This window comes from Poecilia reticulata, linkage group LG16 (genome assembly GCF_000633615.1).
Source record: "Poecilia reticulata strain Guanapo linkage group LG16, Guppy_female_1.0+MT, whole genome shotgun sequence".
Lineage (NCBI taxonomy): Eukaryota > Metazoa > Chordata > Actinopteri > Cyprinodontiformes > Poeciliidae > Poecilia > Poecilia reticulata.
In genome coordinates, this window is record NC_024346.1 from 5,211,103 (window position 1) to 5,234,679 (window position 23,577).

The following is a 23,577-nucleotide window of genomic DNA, read 5'->3' on the forward strand; positions in this document are numbered from 1 at the left end:
CTGACCGAGGCAGACACGAGGAAACTTTCTCTTCCCATCCAGACCAGTTCTTACTTTGCTAACAGTGACAAAATTGTTCCCACGGATTGTGATGTCATCCTGAGCTCCACTTTGAGATGTCCTGTGTTTACGTCAAATTATCTCGACTTGAATGAGAAGAAGCCATGAATAAACTGGAAAACAACCTGGGAAACCAACTGCAGTCGCTCTGTGTGATACTCCCGTCCTTCACTTCTAACGTCCATCACAACGTAACTGCATATATTTTGCTGAAAAGATACTTATGAGTTTGTTTTTGTCTTATTTCAACTGTACTGACATATTTGCACTAGAAAGAAGACCATAAATACTTGGTAAGATTTGGTGTTTTTGAAGTGATGCTGTTGAGCAAGAACAGTAAGATTTCATAGTGTCGGATAATAAAACAGAAACTAAGGAGCCGCTGGGCGGAGCCATGTGTGGAGGCCGTGGTTGTCTTGGGTTTGGTTCCTGGTCTCGGACCATTTGCTGCTTGTCTTCACCTTCTCTCTCCACCCTGTTTCCAGAGGATTTACTGTTTTTTAAAAGGTCAAGGAAGCCACTAAATCTTAAAAAAATAAAAACAAATGAAATAAAAATAGAACATGAAGTTTATTTTTTGAACGTATGTGAAAAAGATACAGCACGAAACATAATGTCAAAACTTTGGTTTTTACAGATCTCTGCAGTATAACTTGCATAGGGTAAAATAAAAGTACAAATATATATTAAAATATTTATACAGGAACAGTTGTACAGTAGGAATACTGCTTGTGCTAAATATTTCTACTCCGTTGTTCTGGTCTTTGTCAAAGACCAGCTAATTTTTCACTAGCTAATTAGCTGCTTTAGCTAGTTTAATCTGAGTTAACAGAGTTAAAAGGCTAATTAGCTTGTTAATCAGGTTTTCTTGCTATAAAATTAAGACCATATTCAATGAAATTCAGCACAAAGAGCCACATTTACGTAACTAAAGCTCAGTATTTGTAGGTTACAGTTCTCTCTCAGACAGAAGCAGAAGTGGGATGGAAGGTGCCAAAAAGCACAGGCCAGACGGGGTGGTCCGGAAACGGCTTGGGGATCCAGTGAAACTTAACAAGCTTGTTCCCGTTGGATGTTAAAATGAAGTGTAACACAGATATTAATGTAGCAAGTATCACAACACAGCAGAGGAATGCAAACTGGAGCACTGGGACATCAAGCTGGACGCAAACCAACTGCAGCCAAATACCCGTGTAGTCATAATAGCTCAAACTGCACCAGTCCTTCAATGGCCAAACAGTTTCAAGCGTTTCAGCACAGCTGGCCAGGAGTGTTTTTAAAATGAGTCCTTCTGCGGGTGGAGGTGTATAGTTACTCATCTAGGGAGGGAGTGGGGCTTTGTGTTGGGATAAATCACGGGTAGGGGTTTGGAGTCCATGCCTGAATCTCATATTGTTACTCTGCTGTTTACCGTTATGAGTGTGAATACACTTTTTTTAGTAAGGAGGCCAGTCAAGGGCACAAACTGCAGCAGGGTGCCACACTAAAATAGCAACTTCTGCAGTCTTGGATTACAATAATCAGTGGGCCAAAGCTTGAATAACAAAACCATGTACTTTCCCAAACTACGCTAAGCTAAACAGGCTAACTATGTGACTAGAAAAATTAGCCTGTGCCATCAGCCACTGTAGCAAACTGTGTAGTTTTTGCATACTATGATTAGCCTGTGCAGCTTAGCTGGTTAGCATCTCGTCTTTTGTACGTTTTTTTTATGTTGCTCCGGTATAAAGGGAAACGCTCTTTATGACATAGTGATATAAATCATGTGGTGAGAATTCAGGTAAAGTCTGTAATTTGATCAACACGTCAGGAAGGAGGTGGTACGGGTCGGTTTCTAAGCTAGCTGTTTCCAAATGTTGTAAATACCGTCGTCTGTGAACCCAAACAGGTGTGTTACCTTCACAGACCCATCAGCTCGACTCAAACAGGAGAAGCCATGAATAAGCTGACAGAAACAACTTTGGAAAACAATTTCACTCGCTCTGTTCAATATTCCCGACGTCCATCTTGGTGCCTCGGATGATTAAATGACGTAGTTGCAAAAACTCTATTCAAGTTAAAATTAGAAAATGCAAACAACTGTTTAATTGCCCCCTTTTCTCCTTTATGATGAGTTTTTTTTTGTCCAATAGTCTGATGGTGCTTTTTCATCTTTCCATTATCAAACATCATAGATGAGATGCTAATTAGCTGCACGGCTATAATCTAATGTGTTTTACAACAGAAAAATGATTAATGGTGGTTGTTAAACAACAAAAAGTGTATTTAATTCCTCCAGTGACAAGGAGTGTGAACCAAACACTAATGATATGAGCAAACTGGTTGACAGCTTCAGACTGATCAATCAGATTTCATGGGTAGCTGATGCCCCGTTGTGAATAAACTAATAAACTCATTCATTAATGTTGCCTCTTGATGTTCTGTTTGTGTATTTTTTAGAGGTGGCCATCCTCTGGGCTGCTCACCAGGTTCACCACAGTTCAGAGTACTACAACCTCACCACGGCGCTCAGACAGTCGCTCACCCAGCAGTTCGCCTCTTGGGTAAGACTTTTACTTGTTCTCTTCTAGTACCACTCAGCAAATCCAACAACTGACTGGAAATTATTAACAGAAAAATAAACATCGTCCCCGTAGCCAGAATATTTTTCTTCCAAATGTTCATTGTTGTTCATTAGTGAAATCACAAATCTAGTTTATCTGCTGCTGTAAAAAATCAGCAGCAAAACTGTAAATAATCACTGAAGCTCTAAATCTGCAAACAATGAAACCTTCAAATGCTCCAATTTGAGTGATGCTTCGAAAGCTGTAGCGATAAATCTGTTCACACTGAAACGTTTTGGTACTGAATGAATACGGTGTTGTTTTAAACACGACCAGAACATTTGATGTCTGGGACTCAGCGTTCCGCCCGGTGGCTTTAAAACGCGACACCAAAACAAATCAGAGCAGGAGAACTCCCACCTACCACTGAAGCCTGATGTTTGTGAACATTACAGTTTCCTATTTGGCTGCGGTGACGATGGAGGGAAAAAGGGAGACCAAACCAAAGCTTCGTGCGTTTATCAACAGTGACGAGCGTAATTAAGTTCGCGCTCTGCTTTACACATTACTGACCTGAGATGACGTCATGTTAGACCAGCAGATATACGACCACACACCGGTGTTTAACTCTGTCTGCTGCACACACTGACTTATATTAAAAAACTCTAAAGTGACTTAAACAAACTTCAATATCATGCTTTGAGAGTCTTACTTAAACATTCTCTAGACGTGTGTTGGGACGAGCCGTTAGTTTCCATTGCCGATCTCCGTAATATGGCAGATGAAATTGAGAAAGTTGTTACTAAGTAAGTCTATTTCTAGTGATGGGTCCGGCAACACCGACGCGCCGGCGCATGCATCAAGCCCACAGACCAACACCCGTGTCGGTACGCATATAGGTTTCAGCAAGTCACGTGACCAATACAGGAACTGTTTCGAAATGACATTAACGCGCCAAACTGTGTTTATAAGGAAGCGAATCTGTCAAAAGCATTTGCCAAACAAATTCTTGATCTTTCACATCGTCATCTATGGAGCAGCTTCAAAGGAAATGTTTTTGCAGTGTGGGACCATTTTGATCTTATATTGGAAAATAAATTTGTTTTAATTTTTGTCGTTTCATCCGGTTCTGTCAGTTTCTACTTAATCTATCTGAACCCAAATTCAGCTGAAACTGACTTTTAGTTTACTTTCATATTATGTTCTGCAAGTTAAGTGTCGCATATGTTTCATAAACTGTCTTATTTAAATAAATCCACCTTTTTAATGCTGAGGCATTATGAGACCAGGCATGAGAATGAATATAGATACACCTAGATAAACCCAGATATGCAGCATTTCTACAAATTACTCAGCTGCTTTTTATAAATTATTTCATATACGATGAATCCTCGCTGTAACGCGGTTCACTTTTCATGGTCTCGCTGCTTCGCAGATTTTTTTGTGCAGTTTTTTTCCCACAGTGTTCTTCGTCCTAATTGACCATATGATTGGTAAAAACAGTCTCTGCGCTACCTGAGTGCCAATAATGTTACGGTGTTTAATACAGATTGGCCACTCAGGAGATGGAAAGTGAAACTTTCAATGTCTGCTGAAAAAAAAAAACTGTGGCCAGAGGCAGAACAAAACCTAAACACTAAAGGGGGATGACACTAAAAGTCATACTTTGATGCTTTTAGGTCTGTTTTTTCTTGTCATTAAGATGGAATCTGAGATTTTTTTAAAATTTTACATCATTTTACATAAAAGAGGTAAAAAAAATTCAGAAAAAACAACTATCCATCCTATTCTTACAGAATTTTATGTTTGCATTCATTTTAAATCCTAAAAATAGACATAAAAGGGTGATTATTTAAAAATTACAACACATTTTAAAAAGAAAAGAATCTCAATAAGTAAGGGATCTTGTTGAGTGATCCTGTGTTTTCAAGTATTTTCTAAAATTACACTTTCTCAGTCGCAGATTATATCATTTAATTTGTATAACAGGCACAACTCTACAATTTTTATGTGTTTTATTGATGCCTCGAAGGCTTTTGATCGGGTTAATCATGAAAAGTTACACAACAGAGGGGTTCCCAGATCTATCGCTAGAATTTGTTCGCATCAGCTAATGTACATAAGTTGGGGTAATTGTGTGTCAGCTCCTTTTAAAATAAGGAACGGGGTTAGACAGGGAAGTATTTTGTCTCCTCTTCTTTTTAATGTATATATGGATGATTTATCAACGTGGCTACAGCACTGTGGGACAGGATGTGTTGCTGGTGGGGCCATAATTAACCATCTCATTGATGATTTTGTTATTTTTAGTCCTTGTAGTGCTGCTCTTCAACATTTATTGAGGACCTGCTCACAACATGTATGACATTATGTACAATGCAAAGCAGTTTGCAGAAACTCAAAGTGGCTTATATATAGGATGCTGCTTAGGATGCCAGATGGACCAGTGCTGGTCAGATATATCTCCACTTTTCATGCTGAAACCTTATGCACAGGTTTATGTGGAGGTTACGTGTTTCTACAAACGTCATCACCCAGATACTAACGGATATCTCACACAGCTGTCAGGTCCAAGTCCAGAACGTGGAATCACTGGCGGTCAAGCCTTTCTGTAAATCAGTGACTTGTATATGTGATTATTGTCTTTTGATGTGATTCTCTTTTTGATTTTTTTTTTTTAATTATCTTTCTATGGACCTATTTGTGTCTTTAATAAAGCTGATGATAAAACTGAGTTTTCTGCTCCTGGTTGCGTATTGGACAGTTTGACACAGTGTCCTGTTTGTCTCTTTTGACCACTTCAGATCTTCTACCTCCCCATGGCTCTCGCTGTTCCTCCCTCCGTCTTTGCTGTTCACATACAGTTAAATCTTCTCTACCAGTTCTGGATCCACACTGAGGTAATTATGACGTAAATATAATAAATAAACAAACCTGTGGATTTTCTAAAAGCACCTCGGATTATCCTAAAATGAGCTCAAATCTGCAGAAAATTTATATTTTTGTATAAATTTAGGTCTTAAATTCATCCATCCGTCCATTTTCTTGCACCCTTGTCCCTCAGTGGGGTCAGGAGGGTTGCTGGTGCCCATCTCCAGCTAGCGTACCGGGTGAGAGGCGGGGTCACCCTGGACAGGTTGCCAGTCTGTCGCAGGGCAACACAGAGACACACAGGACACACAACCATGCACACACACACACACACTCACTCACACCTAGGGGCAATTTGGAGAGGCCAATTAACCTGACAGTCATGTTTTTGGACTGTGGGAGGAAACCAGAGTACCCGGAGAAAACCCACCATGCACAGGGAGAACACGCAAACTCCATGCAGAAAGACCCCAGGCCGGGAATCGAACCCAGAACCTTCTTGCTGCAAGGCAACAGCTCTACCAACTGCGCCACTGTGCAGCCCGGTCTTAAATTAAAAAGCACATTTTTATTGGATGATTTTAAACACGGCAGTCAGGAATATTGTGCGGGGGGGAAACCGGCATTACATTTGCTTTCTGTTCAGCGCTGGCTGTGTGAGCTTAACCGTCCATTTCCTGTCGCTAGGCAGAGTTAATGTTTAACTGAAAACTCTTTAAAGTTATCTCTCTTCTTATGCCAGTTGCAATTTGTCGGTTAAGTCAGGCTTTCTCGTCTCGGCGGTGCAGTGTGGAACCTGTGTTCAATAAAAAATAATGAGATTTTATGAAAGATTCCAAACAGAAGCACAACCACTCTGTCTGCCTTTAAAGTGACTGGGAATATCACGTTTACAATCCCCAGGATCATTACAGGCACTGGGAGGATTTGGAACGCCCTCCCTCCATCTTTTAGTGCACTATTAGTGAAAAATGTCGTAATAGTCACAATTTTCTCAGAGGATGTAATTTATACCTCCTTTATAGACTTTCATTTTTATTTATTTATTTTTTGATGTAATGTAAATTTACTGGCCGCAGCTTCAGAGCTGAAGCGAAGCGGCGCTCTTTCATTCGAGATAAAACTCTCACGCTCAGCAGCCGTTACATGGAAATAATGAAACATTCGGTCCGGGCCGCACAAGCATCCACACCGAAACATCAGATCAGGTTCAGACCAGTACAGAAATATCAACTGGGCTAAATTTGACTCATTGAAGTTGATATTAAGCTTTCAGATCTTTTTTTTTCAGTAAAACAGATTTGTTTATGTTGTTTACTTTGCTTTATTTGTAGCGATAGTGTTGCCAGAATCATTACATACATGACTGAAGAACGTAACAAACATGCATTTTCATTAGAGCCGCTCAAACGTATTGCAATATACAATTTTTCTTATATATATAAATATGTATATACACCTATTAATACACCTAGCAATATTATACTGAAAGAAAAAAGAAATAAAATGCACCAGTTTTTATTGCTTTTTCAACAAGATGAAAAAAGTTTCTTTAAAAATGAAACTAGAAAACAAACCAACCTCCTTCATTCACACGTCTCGAACATTAAGGAAGATTAATTTGTTTAGATAAACCTTTAATTGAAGGGGTCTAATAAGACATGTCATAACTTTTAATGCTAAGTTGCACTGAAAGTCCATTAAAAGTGTCAACTTTGCATTAAAAATGTCATTATTTACTGAACTACACTCATGTTTATGAGAGTGTCGTGTCAGTTTTGTGCACACTCCTTAAAATATTGTCTTACCAAATGTTTGTTTCGCAAAAACTTACCGAAGATCATTATGTTCACTCAGAAATTACAATAAAATTTGATTTGTTGTTCATTTGCTTCTCATTACCGGGTTAAAAGACAAGTTCCCACAGTTTTAGCAGCATTTTTGTTTCCTTGTTGAATCGGCACTTCCAAATAAAATGATTATTTGATCCTCTGCCGTCGTTTGACGAGCCAAAACAGTAAAAACACATCTGGTGAGGTCATGTTGTAAACGTATTTTTCATTATTTGAGGTGTGAAAAACTTAATTTATGTCATTTTATGCAAATAAGTGTTCAGAATTGTAACTTGGAAACAGAAACATTGTTGTTAAAGTAGAAACTTTCTCACCTAATGCTTTGTTTTGTATATTTTTTATTATGCTAAACCAGCTGTTTGTGTGAGAAGATCGAAGTCGTCCAAGTGCATTAATTACACCCAACCACATAATAAAAGCAGCAGCAATTCTGGTTGCAGAAATTAATCTACAAACTGGAAACTATGGCAACCATGCCTGGAGACTGGGAGCTACTGTGTGTGAGGGCAGAGCTAAATTTAGTTTAATTTAAGTTCATTACTTTTTATTTTTCTGCAGCACAACTTCAAAACAAACGTGACAAACAGCTTTAAAATGAAACTGAAAACAATCAGATTCGGTTCAAATTGACTCAAATCAATCCGGTTCATTCCAGTCCAGCCGACTTAACTTTGGACTGATGGAGGATTTACAGAAACATTTTGGTTTCTTAGTGCGCCTCTAGTTTCTATGTGGAAAAACAAAAACTGTGCACAGATAACGGCGGCCATATTAGTAACATCCATTCATTGTGTTCAATCAATCAATCAATCAAATTTTATTTGTATAGCACATTTCAGCAGCAAGGCATTTCAAAGTGCTTTACATAATTAAAATAAAAACAGAAATAAACAGTGAGAAAGAGAGAAATTTAAAAAATAAATAAAAATAATAAAATAATAAAAAAAATAAAATAAAAATAAGTCACATTGTACTGCAAGTTGTACTGCAAGAGCAAAAGTTGTACTGCAAGAGCAAAATGTTTTATAGGAAATTCCCCTCTGGACATTTTCTAGTGTGGAAACAAAAATATTTACTCTTTCATGGTAAAATACCTGTCATGAGTTTTATTTAAAAGATCATCAATGTGAAAACTCTGACATGTTCCAGGTAATCAGAGACCTGGGACCTCTGGAGTGGATCTTCAACACGCCCAAACATCACAGAGTTCATCATGGTGAGTCAGTCAGACGGTCAGAACTAAACCAATCATATCTTTAAGTTTCATAATTATGTTCACATCACAAAATGTGACTTCAACAGGAAGAAACCTTTACTGCATTGACAAGAACTATGGAGGAATCCTCATTATTTGGGACAGATTGTTCGGTAAGAAAAGTGATAATTGTCTTCATTTCACTCCTTCTCACCTCCTAATTTCATATCCTGAATGTAAATATAACCTACTTGTTAGTTTTTTTGTTGTCATTTTTACTTTTCATTACCTTAAAGTAAATCAATGCCTGTAATTTTAAAGTATTGCTGCAGCTTCCAGGTTGTGTATCCAGTCAGGTTTGATGTCTGTACTGGCCTGTCACTTCATCCCCAATGGAAAATATAAGTTTATGGATCATTACTTTAATGATGAATGGAAACTAAACATACAACGAAGAATTAGGAAAAGATTTCTAGTGTTATATAAGTCAAAGAGCCATTTTGCTCTCAGATAAAACCAGATAAAAAAACTTTAGAGCCTTAAATGTTACACAACCTTTTTGCAAAAACAGTTAAAAACACATTTGATGTGTAATTTGTTGATGTGAAGCCGTCTGAACTGCCCTGTTGCTGAAATGTGCGGCATAAATTAACTTGATTGATCAAATTTATATAAAAATCTACTGTAGAAAATGTGTTCCAGTATTTAAAGAACAGCAATTTCATCTCTATTTCTGGGATTTAAAGTAAAGATGAACATAAAACTTAGCAAAAAAGAGGATGAATAATTTTTTTGTAAAATAAAAAAGCACAGATTTCAACCCATTGACAAGAAAAAGTGATTAGATCCATAATACTGGTACTTTTAGTGCAGAAATTCAATGCAAATATTGCAGAAAAAAACATTAAAAACTTATAAAAAACCTTCATTTGTTATTATATATGTAAAATATTAGCTGGTTCTTTTCATTTTTAGCTAAAGTTACTAAGAATCAGTGTGGAACTGACAAAAAGTCCCTTCAGTCAATCAGTCAAGTTTATCTGCACAGAACATTTCAGCAACAAGGCAGTTCAAAGTGTTTACAGCATAAAAACACAAAGAAAACAGTCAACCGCTGCCATTTTGCCAAGTGGCATCATTACACATCAAACAGTTGGTCAGTGTCACATTTATCACGGCTCAAAAGCAACTCCAACCAGCCGGGTCTTCAGTCCAGACTTAAACAAACTCTGTGTTTCCAGATTTGTGGTGCATAGAAGCCACAGGTTGCAGACTCCTGATCTGGTCAGAGACTTTTCCCAGAGAATCTTATTTTTCTCTGCATTTATTCCTCAGGTACGTTTGCTGCAGAGTCGGATAAAGTCGTATACGGCCTGGTGTTTCCCATCAAGACGTTTGAGATCCTCTACGTTCAGGTTGGTCCTCCCGTCTGATAATGAGCTCCTTCTATAGGTGAAGCTCATGTTCCCTCTGCTGGCTCTGGGGCCTTTTCCTAACCATAACATTATTACTCTATTCCAAACAAACTGCCCAGCTGAGGTGAAAGAGGCCAATAAAATAAAATACCAGGTGGATGTTATAATTAGTGTCGCTGCCCGCGCCGTTGGCAGAGCACAGCGTGAGCCATGTCCTGCCTAATGACGGCAGAAACGCTGCGGCTCCAGATTAATTACAGCGGCTCGTTGTTTGGGCGCGTTTCAGGTAAATGTTTTGTTGTGAGCTGATGTCTGACGTGTGTTTCTTTTTCTTTCAGTTGCACTACTATGTATATTTATGGAAAAGATCCAGAACTTACAAAACCGTCAGTGACAAGGTGTCAACTTTCATCAAGGGGCCGAGCTGGAAACCCGGTAAACGTCGCCTCGGTGACCACGTCGACAATCCCAAGGTTTGCAACATTCTTGACAAACAACGAGAAGAAAGAAAGGGGGGGAAAAAATGTGAAAAGCCCTCAGGCTTCATTACCAATCATTTTGACACACACAGAACACAGGCCCGAATGACTCAGAGCATTCTTTCTTGAAGGATTCATATATTTTACAAGTTTTACAAGGAACTGCCACATGAAATAAAAGCTGCTCAGCCTCTGTACAGGCGTCACAATAACTTCAGTTTCAGCGTCTTTAAACAGAGTTTGCAGGACTGAAACCGCATGCAGTAAACTGTGAATGCATGTGTGTGTTGGAGCAGAAAAAAATAAAGGTTCCAGTTGAACGCTTCAGTGGTTTGCTTTGAAATAACGCCTTTGGTGTCACACATTTAGTCCCGCAAGCGAACAAGGGGGGGGGGGGGGGAAACCTCTCAGACTTTGCATCCAGCAGATCACTTTAAAGGCATTGAAGAGATTCTGGTTGAAATTTCAGTGGAGTATCTTGGATTTATGAAGGCAGGTTTCGCTGACGGAGGTAAAATGAAGGGTTGACTGGATGTTGTGCTGCTGAGAATAAGCAGAGCAGAAGCTGGAATACCTTCACGGTCAGGGTGGGATGTGGGGGGAACCACATGTGATGGGTTGGTTCCTCAGGATTATGGGGAAAATCCCAGTTTTACAGGACAAGACAATTCTTTTATCTATGTTTTCCTTACCATTTTACTCCAAAAAGGTTGCAGTTTTATCATAAACCTCACTGTTTCGGACACAACAAAAAGAAAAATGTCCAGGTTGGTTGGAGAAGTCCTCGCTGTCTGGCAGAAGAAACTGCAGCCAATAAATCCCACACTTCTTTTTAAGAACATAACTGAGCTGAAAATTTAAGGCCGTATGTAAAATGTTCAGCTCTTTTTGACCCACTTTTACGTAAAAATCATTCAGGGATGTCTTAAATGTGTCGCCCTTTTATATTTTTCATTAAAAATGAAATAATTTACCTGTGATGTGTGCAGATTCTGTATTTTCTCTACATCTTGTGTTTTTTTCTTTTCGTTTGTGTTGTAATGCACAAATGGCATAAGAACCAGGACTGCTGGGTGATTATGTGCAGCTGTTCTCTCACATGAAAGTCCAGTATTATGAGACTGAGGACTATTGACATCTTAAGCTACTGCTGGTGCTTTAGCGCACCATTTAAACACTACAGTTTAGATGAAACATTTTAACCTCAGCTACGTTTCTTATTTGAGGATAGAAAGGAGTCTGCAAGTTCTCAGAAGGGTTTGGGTCAGGTATGGAATCGCTCTGTCGTTATTCCTTTTCATTCTGCATAAAACTCATGAATGTTTCAGACTTTAAAGATCCAGACGTTTTCCTGAACCACAGATTGGAGAATGAGGTCTTTTCTGCTGGTCAGTGCCTGTAAACAGCTTCCCTTTGGTCCACTGGTTGTGATTTGCTAATTGCTTATCAGATTTTTGCAGCATCGCTTTGCTGTTTGCTTATAACCGCGATCAGCCTTCTGAGTTTTTCCTCGTTTTGTGTAGCTCCCTCAGTGTTTTGTCATCAGGCACGCAGCACAAAAAATGTCTGGAATATTTTACTCCACAGTGTTGATTTCATTGTTTACGTCTTCCTTGAAGGGGATAATTATGCAAAACTCACATTTTGAGCATTTTGGGTTTTTTTTTTGGGTCTCTACTACTTCTAAAAACATCCCAGGCATGTTTTCTGGCAATAAGTTAATGTTTTTTGGTGACCTAACAACCTCAAAATGCTTAGTCAGCTGGTTTTACCACTGTATGCACTGTACAATGGCTGCTGGAAGAGAAAAGTGTTTTGTTAGGGTATGGGTTAGGGTTATCGTCCTGAAACCACTTACCCTCCATTCTTGCTGGTTGTACAGGAGGCTCTACTAATGCTTTTCAATCATGTACAGTTGTATAATTGCGTATCTGTTTGCAGCCATGTTCAGATGCGAGTTCAAACGTTGAGTTGGGAGCGTGGCCAGCAGCAGCTTATTGGGATTTAAAGTGAAAAGAGTCAATAAAACACATTATTCTGAAAGGAGATTAAAATAGCAGAACTAAATATTATTGTCTTAAGAATAATTTTGTGCCAAAAAAGTTGCTCCATGTGATACAATGTATTTATAATGTTCAGTCTGTAAAAGCATTGAAAGGTACAGAATTTGATTTAAGTTAAATTTTGACAAAACAAATGTTCAGAATGCCTTAACTAAATCTTTCTTATGTTTTTTTTTGGACCAGGTAACTGGAAATGAAATACCTCATGGTCCCAAATGTTCGCTGACATTTCAAGTCTATGTGGGTTTACATTTCCTGCTGGTGCTTTGGACTTACCACAAGTTGTTTGAAAGCAAAATGGTACGTATCTCTCTCTTCCACATACCACTTAGAAACTTCAGTTACTCTGAAAATTACACCAAGTTTCTTTGGTCTGGTTTCTCGAACAAATATCTTAACTTGAAATACAAAAATTTGAAAACTATATTAAGGAGGTATTTACTTAGAAAAAGCTAATCTTGCTAAAAATTGATCTTTTTTCAAGTATTCTAAGATATTCACTCTTTAAATTGCACCAAAATAAAACACAAAGTACTTGGTAAGATTGTGTTTTTGCAGAGTAGAAATGTTAGCGATGCTAAACCGGCGCTGGATGTTGGTATTGCTCAAATCAAGCATGATATGGCCAGTGAAGGTGGCTCCAGCCGCTCTGCTGCGTTTGTTTGCCAACATTATTTGGGCCAATTAAGCGGTTTGTTGTGGCTTCTTCGTGGCGGAGTCGAGTCCTGTACTTATCTGGCAGTAAAAAATCAACTCAGCCCCACATCATGACAGGATGACGGATCGGCTTTGCCTTTTAAAACAACCTTTGTCTATTATTTTCCACTCGACACGCCAAGAGACCCCCTTCATCCAGCCGGAGGAGAAAGAGGAAGCAGGTCTCCCCAGGAGTTATCTTTGGAACCGTTTTTTTGCTTTTTTCCCTGCAGGCGTAGTTTTGGTCAGCCCAAAAGTGCTGTCACGCCCATCCTCTTTGAAACGGCAAAATAAGATGTCCTGTCTTTCCTTTTCTGATCGCTACACTTCTTCTTACACTTGTGGTCCGCTTTCAAAACACACACACACACACACGCACGTCTTCCCCTCTGAGTTGAGGTTTCCCCTCCCTGTTGGCGAACGAGACGCCAGCTGGTGGTCCGGCAGTGAACACAAACGCCTTAATTGTCGAGTCAACCATTTCCCAACCCAAATAGCCTTCAGGATGCAGCAATCAGGACTCGGAGGGGAAAATAACAAAGTGAGCTCCTTGCCCAAACAATAAATCATGTCACGGTTATGTATTTATACCCACGTGTTCTCAAGCCGGTTATTTAGTCTGACAATTGATGATACGCTGCTAGACAGCAAACGGGCTCTGCGTTAATTTAAAGTCATAAAAACATAAAAGCAATGAAGTTTTCGTCATCATTAGATCAACATTAGCCAGGCTAAGAGATAACATTAGTTTTTATCAGGAAATTGGTCTCTTCTGGTAAAAATAGGAAGTATAATAAAGTTGCTATAATTAAATTACTGCAGGGTTGATGCACTTGGTGCGTCTTTATCAGAAAGCTTTTATTTGTTTTTGTGTTTTTTTGCTGCTTTCTTGAGAAAAACAACAACAAAACTATTTCAGCACAAACAACTAAGAGTCTAACGATGGGCTTGAGCTAAAATCTCCTAAAAGATAACACAATATGGAAAACATGAAAAACTGTTAACATTATGTAATCATTGAAGAATCTCTTTACATGTTTTCACTGGTAATTTGTTTATCTTTGGTGAAGCAGAGTTGTTAAAAATGTGATTAATTCCACGTTCAGAGTCACAACCAGCCCAAAACATTATTATATAAACAACATGAAGCATGTTGGTGAGATTAAAATAAACTTTAAGATTAAATTTACCAGGGGTATGAATAGTTTTGGACCTGTCTCTTAGGCCTATTTTAATTTAAATTTTATTTCAGCGTATTTTATTTATTTATTTATTTATTTCAAACAGACAAAAAGTTAAAACAACAAAATATTAAATTAAAACAAATTATCTTGTCACAATCTTAAATTATTTGTTCGAAAAGTAACAGGTGGAAGATATAAGACCTTATAATTTCTATTTACTAAACAAATAAAAGTCGACGCTGCTTTTCATCTGTTGCCTAGCAACAAGAAGGTCCAATCCTGATGCATTTAAATCATTTTAAACTTTCAGTTCCTATCAAACAAACTTTTACACCCTGTTGTCCTTTCTTTCTGCATTTAAAGTTTTTGAAAAGCTTCATTTTCAGGATCCAGTTTAATTCACTTTACGCGTTTCATACATAATCTTTTGATGTAAAAGAGTTAAACTCTTTTTCATAAATAAAAGAGTTTAACTGCAATAATTAGCCTTGGTTGTGTTCAGGGACTGAGCAGTTACTGAACTGCGTTCTTGCTTCTTTCCATCTGTCCCGTTTTAAGCAGTCAGGACAGAATGAATGACAGGTTTAATTCTCTGCAATAATTTACAACTTAAAGACAACAGAATCTGAGCTGACGCTGTTGACACTCAAACTGTCAGCAGAGAGAACGTTTTTAGCGCAACTTACTAAAATAACATTTCAGAGCAAAGTGCTGGGGTGGTTTTTTTTTTTTTTTCAGCTAACCAACAGACCGAGTTTTCCAACATTCATAATAATGACAGAAATAATAGCCAGAGTAACGAGTTAATCTGCTTGTTGTCAGGAGACGCAGTAATAACAGTCATTTCTGAGCTTGCAGCTCGGTTCTGCCACCAGATGTGGAGCTAACATCTCGGGTCGCCACAGCTGGAACAGCAGCCTGATGCTGGACCACAAAGAGTCTGAAAATTAACCACTTATTCCTGTACAGTTTAAATATTACTAGCATTATTCTGCTCTGATATGAGGGCTTTTGTTCACTTTGGGGTTTTTTTTATTGATATTTAGGGATAATGGCTCACTGTGGTTCGCTGGAGTCCCAAAGCTTCAGAAATGACTTTGTAACCTTTTCCAGACTAATAGATCCGAATTACTTTCTTCCTCATTTGTTTCTGAATTTCTTTGATGTCTACACTGTAAAACATTTGAGCCACATTTAGTTGCGTCTGTCTTCTGCTCTTTAAATCAAATAAATTCAGCCAGTTTTAGATTTTGAACCTAAATGTGAGTTTGTGAAAGATAAACTTACAGCAGAAAGTTGTTAACCTTTTATTAATTTTGTCAAACATCCAAGAGTTAAAAACTTCATGTTTTTAAGTTAGCACTTAAAAAACTGAAAAAAGAAAAAGACGGGAGTGGGAACTCTTTCCCAGAATGCTTAGCGGCATGTTTTTGTATCCTGAGATGGAAATACGTTGATCTGTGTGTTTTATTAATGCAAATGTTTATTCTTATGTCCTGTTCACACTAAATGTTTTTGAGCTTAATTCATTATGATATTCAATAAAATTTATTATCAGATCAGAAATTTTGTTCATGCAATTTGAAGCAAGAATTCAAATTATTCTAAAGTAAAATAAGTATTTTAACTTGATATTGTGAGTAAAATAATAGAGAAATGTGGCTCTTTAAGGAGGTGAGCGCAGTGTTTTTATTGCATATTGTGAAATAATTATTTAGTTTAAATTGCAACATTAAGTTAAAACTGACATTCAAGATGAATGAACTTAAAAAGCAAAGTTTAAACAACTTGTCTCTTGTTGTTAAATCAATTTCATGAATTTTAATTTCTGAGTTAAAACCAAAACGATTTTCTTGTCGACTTAAATTGCATTTTAAAGTTAAACCACCTTCAAATGTTTTACAGTGTAGCTTTGCTGTATTTCACTGCTGTCATCTGAAAACACAGCTTGGTCAGAATCATCCAATCACAGCTAGGAGGAGGGTTTTGCTCTGTCAATCATCCTTGCGTATGTGCTCAAGACCTCCCCCTTTTATCTCATTGTTAACCTTAGCATGCCAACAATGCTAAGGCTAGTTAGCATGACCAGCGATTACAGTTTTTCTGCAGCGTTAAGTAGTTTCCCCGCTGATAGCACATTGATCAGCGCGTACATGAGCATGATTGATCTTCAGAAATTTTGCTAAGCAAGGAAGTAGGGTTGGGAGGACAGTTAAAGGGTAACGAAAAGTCAGAGTTGCAGAGTGGGTATCGTAATTTGGGAATAATAACGTGTGAGGTCAAAGGGCAGGCGATTTGTGCACAATGTGCCAACCATAAACCGTCTTTACTGTTACTATTAATGGTGTTTAAAAAAATAAAAACAATTCAAAACAAACTACTTTCAGCCTGTTGAGGGAGCAAATAAAGGAAATCAGGAAGGGGACAAACACTTTTTCACACCACTGTACATTTACAGCAAATATGAAGGACTTTTTACATTTGATTAAAAATATTTGGACCAGCGTTTTCTGTGTGACTGTTATACATTTAATCAGATAAAAGCTGAGAACACCCACCCACCGATTTGTTGACACCATGACTGTATCCTCTCATATGAAGACGTATGAAGTAAAACCCATTTTATGGACTGTGATGCTGGGGTAAGCGTAAAGACACACTGCATGGCTACATCCAGTGGATGGGTTGATTTCATCCTGACTGTATTCGGTGTCTCCTCTCGGGTTTGGCAGCAGTGAGATCTGGCTGTTAGTCTTTGTATTGAGTGTCAGAGAAACATAAACCTCAGTTTACAGCACGCAGCATCCTCAGGGGACGCTCGGCTTCCAGCTGCTGCCCGCAGCCAAGGCCTTAGGTTAGAGAACACAGTTTAGCTCCAGGGCTTCGTGTTTGTGTGAGAGTCCCAAATAGCTGGGAAAAGGTCAGTGGGAGTCTGGACGGGATCTTTGCTCCACTGTTGGTTGTTTTGGCTCCTTTTTAGGGGATTTGTTCAGCGGTCTGTTCATCTGTGGTCAAATCCCCTGTCAAGATGACCGGACCATCTCTGCAAACTTTGAGTACAATAGCTGCAGTGCTAACTGGGCTGAAGGTCAGACATGTTTAGGTTGGCATAAGAAAGTAAACGAGGAGCAGCCGTGTGGTTGACGGCCGCTCTCCCATGAAGGTCTCCTGCAGATGTTTCTTTACCAACCATGATATTGATTTTAGTTGTTTTTTTTAATGTGTTTTTTCCTCATATTTCTCATGGAAATTGTGTTTCTGTCCTAGGTGCTGTCTCAGTTAACCATTTTCGGGATGACCAGCTACGTTTTGCTGACCCTCACCTCCCTGGGCTTCATCATCGAGCAAAGGTGCAGTTTGTGCAGCTTCTAACATCAGCATAAAACAGCTGAAAATGTCGATGTAAAATGCTATAATTGTATTTTATGCAACTTTAGTTGTTTCAAATTATAAACTCAAACCATAATAAATTTATGTGAAAAGTAATTGGCCGTGTTAATTCATGAATTAACATTTATTTCACCCAATTTCCCTTCATCACTTAAAACAGAACCTCTCTGACAGCATGAAGTAGGCTAAAATATCTTAACCCACGTGTCAAACTCGTGGTCCGTGGGCCAGATCTGGTCCGCCGTAGCTTTTAAAGTAAATTACATCAATAATTCCAGCAAGTATTGTTTCCACAATCCAACATAATCTGCTGAAAACCTTTGAAATCTCCTTCAGATTCATCTATTTCTTACAAAGTTTTCATTTTAATTTCTGATAGCATCGTCTTAAGGGGTTAAAAAGTCAAAACAGATAGAAAATCAGCTCAGTTTGGAGGAGGATACTTCTAAGACTTTGGCTTAACGGCAACAGCCATTATCCAAAAATGGAGCAAACCAAAGGACCGGTGAACCGTATCGGGGAGCCACAGCATTGAAAGCCCTGCAGGGTTTATTTGCCCCTATTGTTCTCATGGTTTAACAATAGGAATGAGACTCGGTATTTATGGGAGAGCTCCAAGGCAAAAACCACTGCTTACCAAAAAAAACGCAAGAACTTTCCAATAAAACTTCTTGCGTTCCCTGTTCAGAAAATATTCTCTTGACTGGTGAAACGAAGGCCAGACTTCGTTTCACCAGTCTGCAGGTCTGCAGAACTGAGTGGAAACCCGGAACTTCGGCTCTCTGGTCCAGCCACACTTTTGTGAAGTAAAGCTCAAGTTGGTCAAAAATCCAAAGCACATCAACAAGTCGCAAAACTAAGACAAAATGTGAAGGTTTTAGAGTGGCCTAGTCAAAGTCTGAACTTTAATGGAGATGGTGAGTCTAGATGCAGCTGTTGACATCAAATGTTCAGTTTCCATGGAAATTACTTTTCCACATAGTTTTGATAGATTTTTCCCCTAATAAATTAAATCATTTCGTCACAAGTGTGACGAAAAAGTGAAATCAGTCTGTTACTGTTCTCTGATTTCATGCGTCCGGACCTTCAGGCCATCATCAGCCTTCTTGGAGACGATTCGCTGCGTTGTCATGGTAACGCTGATGCGGTACAGCTACCTGAGGTCCCCCTTGCCTTTACTCTCTGTCCCCACTGAGGTAAGCTAAGCTACCGGCGCTACAGATCAAGACAAAGCAGGCGTAACTTTACGCGTTGGCTTTTTTTAAATTTCATTTTGTTTTTCTTCGACAAACCTTGGCACCTCGAAATCCTCCCCGTTCCACGCAGCCTCAGATGTTTTGGCCAAACGTTTTGGTATGTTAGGCTACTGGCAGCAGATGTTTTCTTGATTTATTGGGTCCAGACGATGGAAAGTTTCAAGCTGCGAAGGTTTTGCAAACTTACTTTCTTTTTCTCCTAACTGATATACTTCATTTATCAAACTTCCTCTTACTGCTTTTTTTCTTATACATGCAGTTACTTCTTGTTTTCCGCACCGGGGTCAAAGGTCAGCAACCTCTTTGCATCTCTGCTTGGCACACTGTGGATATATATTTGTGCCACTTCAATCTCTGTTTTTTGTGAAAATGATGTTTTTACATGGAAAATAAGTTATAAAAGGTGTAGAAGAAGAAGAGAAAAACAGCAGATGCGACATTCACAATAAACACAAATCGTTAATTGACTGGGTGGTGCTCAAAATAATAACACTGGAGTTTATTTAGTGATGTCATTCACTCGGTGGCCTTTATTTGCACATCATTTAGGACAACATCCTTCTTTGATTTGGAAGTTAATTGCATTGTGGAAAACATATAAAGAAGTTCAGAAATTTACAGGCTTTTGAGCTAGAATGATCTCAAATGCCTTAAAATGGAAACCAAACCCAGAAAGATGAAGAAAACAGAAATTACCAAAGCGACTCGACAATTAACTAGTTTTAGGACTCTAAAAACTGGTTAATTGTTTATTACCATGCTGTGATGGTAACATTTCAAGCTAATGGGAAAAGGGAACTTTGCTGCACAGCCATCTAAAAATACAAATTGATTGAATTTGAAACGGAGAAGAAACAATTATTTCTACAGCTGCCTACATAACATAGTAATTGTTACACTCATTATGCTATTTATCAAATTTTATTTGGATTATTTTAATAGTTTTGAAACCTTTTTCTGTCATTTCCTTCATACAGGTAGTTATATTTTTAACTAGATGGATAGAAAGTTATTGACATCAATAAGCAGAGGCGGCCCAAGCCTTTTTGGGGCCCTAACCAGATTTTAACTGGGGGCCCCAAACACCAACATGTCGACACAAGATGACATGTTGCTATTGATTTTTACCTTACAGGAGTAGCAAATAAGCAAAGATGCTCCTATTAATTTGCATTTTGAAATGCAGAGTGTTAAGTTTGGCATATTAACTTAATTATTTTAAAATAGCATCTATAAGTTGGCAGGTTTGATGCTTTCGTTTTTAAAATTTCAAAGAGATGTGTAAAGTGTGCGATTCTTGTAATCTATCAGGACAAAATGAAATCAGATGGTTCTCTTGGGCGCCCCCTGGTGGTGCTGGGGCATTGCCGTGGGCCGGCGCCATTGATGAGTAACAGAACTGTGGCAGCCTTTAGATCTGGAGAGCATAAGGAGTTGATTGGGGGCATGAAATGCATGATATTGTCTCAGTGCATCTTTAAATCAGCCGATTTTCAATGTTTCCCCGTGATGTGAACAATAAATATTGGTCCCTTTAACTACAGCTGCAAATAGTTTACATAATTTTAGCCATGTGTAGCTATAGCTTTACAGATGATTGGGTTGAGGTAATACTTTAGGCTCCATCTGTCATGAAATGCATCAACAAACTTCGATTCAAATATCTCTGCACTCCCACCTTACCTCAGCTGTACAGCTGCAGTCGACTCCGATGACAGATCCACCCATGCTAGCAAAGCACATCTACGGTTCATGACGTTGGTTAAATGCCCCCTGAGATTATTTTGTCAAACAGGTGAGTCCTCTGACCCTTCAGAATATAACACCTCTTGTAAATGTCCTGAGAGAAAATAATTATGTTTGACAGCTTGTCCGGTTTCAGAGTCCTGTGTGTATAAAGACTCAGATAGTGCAGAAAGTATGTTGGACCGCAAAGATTTTGTCCACTTACGGACAGCAGATGTCAAACTCCTCCTTGGAATTGAATATGTATCTGGCAACCTAAAATAGTTTATTTGTCACAGTATTTTTGAAAATGAGTGACGTTTCGATTTGTTTCGTTTCTTAGTATTTCACTTTCTCTCCAGTGCACATGTGAGAATATTTGGAAAGTAAATATATTGCATAAACTGCTGCCACATATGATGGCGGATCTGTAAAACATATTTTACATAAAATTCATGTGTAGTATGTGTACATTTTAAAAGGTACTAATGTCAGAGTAACAATGTTTGTTCTCATGGTGTTAGCATCTCATGCTCAATCCCTTTTTTACACATACATTTCAGTCTTGTTTAAAGTCTGCAAGCAGTCAAATAATTATTGGCCAAATAAGTGAGAAAACTGGTCAGATCCCCTTGTTGTGTCATCCTTTCTAAGCATTAACCTTCAGCAGCGCAGACAAACTGTATGCATAGCATAGCATGGGAAGAAGTAATCATCCAGTCATGTATGTAAATTTTATTGAGCTATTTTTTTTCCAAGATGTTCCTCATTTTTCTTAAGCACCAGGTCCTGCTGCACTGAAACAATGTTACTTCTTTAAAACAACCTTTGTTGTGTAATGTTATTTCCCTGAATTTATAGATTTAGTTTATGTAAAACATACCCTCTGTCCTGGTGTTACAACAACTCATTTTGGGACTCAGAAGTGCAACAAATTCCTGGTCTTTGTTTATGTTTAAGACTGTGGTCTTCAGCCTGGATAAGAAGAGGAGTTTCATATCTTGACATCCTATTTACAAATGAGGGAAAAGAGAGTGGCAGGTGAAAAGACGGATTGATGTGGTGATGAGAGAGCTGAACTAAAAGGCAATCGACTTATTTATTGGTCTACTTTCAATCCCTTATCTATGGTCATGTTCTCCCTGTGCATGCGTGGGTTTTCTCCGGGTACTCCAGTTTCCTCCCACAGTCCAAAAACATGACTGTTAGGTTAATTGGCCTCTCCCTGTGAGTGTGTGTGTGGATGGTTGTTTGTTCTGTCTGTCTCTGTGTTGCCCTGCGACAGACTGGCGACCTGTCCAGGGTGACCCCGCCTCTCGCCCGGAACGTTAGCTGGAGATGGGCACCAGCACCTCCTGACCCCACTAAGGGACAAGGGTGTAAGAAAATGGATGGATGGACATGCAGAACAAAGTGTCACAATAAAAACAAATAAATCGTTGTAACATATGTGGACTAGTGCGTATATTTTAATCTCTCCTTTGATGGTGGCTGGATGTTTCAGCATTTAAAACTCGTACTTGAGCATCTGCAAACAGCGACGTCGTGTTCCCCCGGAGTGTCACGGCCTGTTTTCTACCCGTTGTGAGCTGTGTGGTCTGTTTTGTGTGAGTAAAACGCGTTTGAGCTGGGTGCTAAGTCCTGCCCCGCAGCCCTGTGATCTACGAGGCCAGATGCGTCGCCCAATTGACCATAAAATTGGCGTGCCTTTCTGGCTCTGGCAGCTCGACTGTAGATGGAGGCTGACCTCTCATTATTTGCCCTCCCTCCGCTCCAGCTGCCTCTTTTTCTCCCTGCGCAGCCCTGACTGCTTGATGTCCCGGCCGGCGTGAATCAGCGCAACACTTCTGGAAACAATTAGTGTCGTCTGCCACTAACTAGCTCAGACCATTGAGATTTGCCATCGCCTCTTTTACGTCCTTTGACTCCACATCTGGGCCGCGAAGGTGTTCAAATGACAACCCAAGGTTTTCCCACCTTTTCTCTTTTTTTCTCACCGTGAAATCTAATAAAACTGAATTAATTCTTTTTCAGACAGCGACGCCTGAAATGAAGCGCGTAAGCAGCCAGCTGGAGAGCGAAAAGGCCTTTTGATTTATGCTGTACATGCTGCTCTGCTGTGTCACTGTGCAGATGTTTCTTTAAGCGATTCATTAGGGCTCATTTCAAGTCGCAGTACATCAGGTTTAGCTGGATAACTGTCTTGCCTGCAGGTGGGGGCTCGGAGAAAATCCTTGCAATTTATTCACAATGGTTTCTGACATATTTCCTCCCCTTTGTTCAAAAGCAAAGAAAAAGAAATTGAACCCACCCCCCAAAGTTTAGCCTCCTATAAAGATATACGATTTTGAAGCTCTTTGTTGCGCGGAGGGTTTTGAAGTTGCGCCAATCAATTAACAGTCTGTAGAAACAGAGAGGGGGGCAATTCACATTTAATTGTGTTCAGACCTACTGTACGTTTGAAAGGAAGGGGGAAGAAAAAAACTACAAAAACTAGGTCGGTTTGTGGTCCTTCAAAACCAGTGGTGTGATATACTGCACCCTTAAAGCTCACAGCGGTATTTATAGTGGCTCTGGAGATTTCCCTTGTAAAGCTGCAGGCTTGACCTGTAAACCAGGGCTGCCTCTCGCTCCCAGCCGCCCACTCGCCACTCAGAAAAACCAACGTCTGCGCCACTCATATGATAGTGTGTGAAGGAGTTAGTGTGTGATTAGTCGTAAGCAGAGTGTCCTTGAACCCTTATGCCCGGGGTGTCGAGCTGCTTTTCATTTTGGGCCAAATCATGAATGTCCTCAAAGAGCCAGTTGTGGCAGAATGTCATGACAAAACTGCACTAACAACATTAA

General features: G+C 39.1%; 1 protein-coding gene across 1 annotated transcript in view; it reads left to right on the top strand.

Moving 5' to 3' along the window:
• The window catches only part of agmo (alkylglycerol monooxygenase), a 77,142-nt gene that overhangs the window by 31,912 nt on the left and 21,653 nt on the right, over positions 1–23,577 (top strand). Inside the window, exons 4-12 of the mRNA XM_008430938.2 lie at positions 2,500–2,603; positions 5,408–5,503; positions 8,477–8,543; positions 8,630–8,695; positions 9,858–9,937; positions 10,276–10,410; positions 12,663–12,779; positions 17,627–17,709; positions 18,840–18,945. Coding sequence (XP_008429160.1) covers positions 2,500–2,603; positions 5,408–5,503; positions 8,477–8,543; positions 8,630–8,695; positions 9,858–9,937; positions 10,276–10,410; positions 12,663–12,779; positions 17,627–17,709; positions 18,840–18,945 — 854 coding nt within the window. The remainder of the gene's footprint in view (positions 1–2,499; positions 2,604–5,407; positions 5,504–8,476; positions 8,544–8,629; positions 8,696–9,857; positions 9,938–10,275; positions 10,411–12,662; positions 12,780–17,626; positions 17,710–18,839; positions 18,946–23,577) is intronic.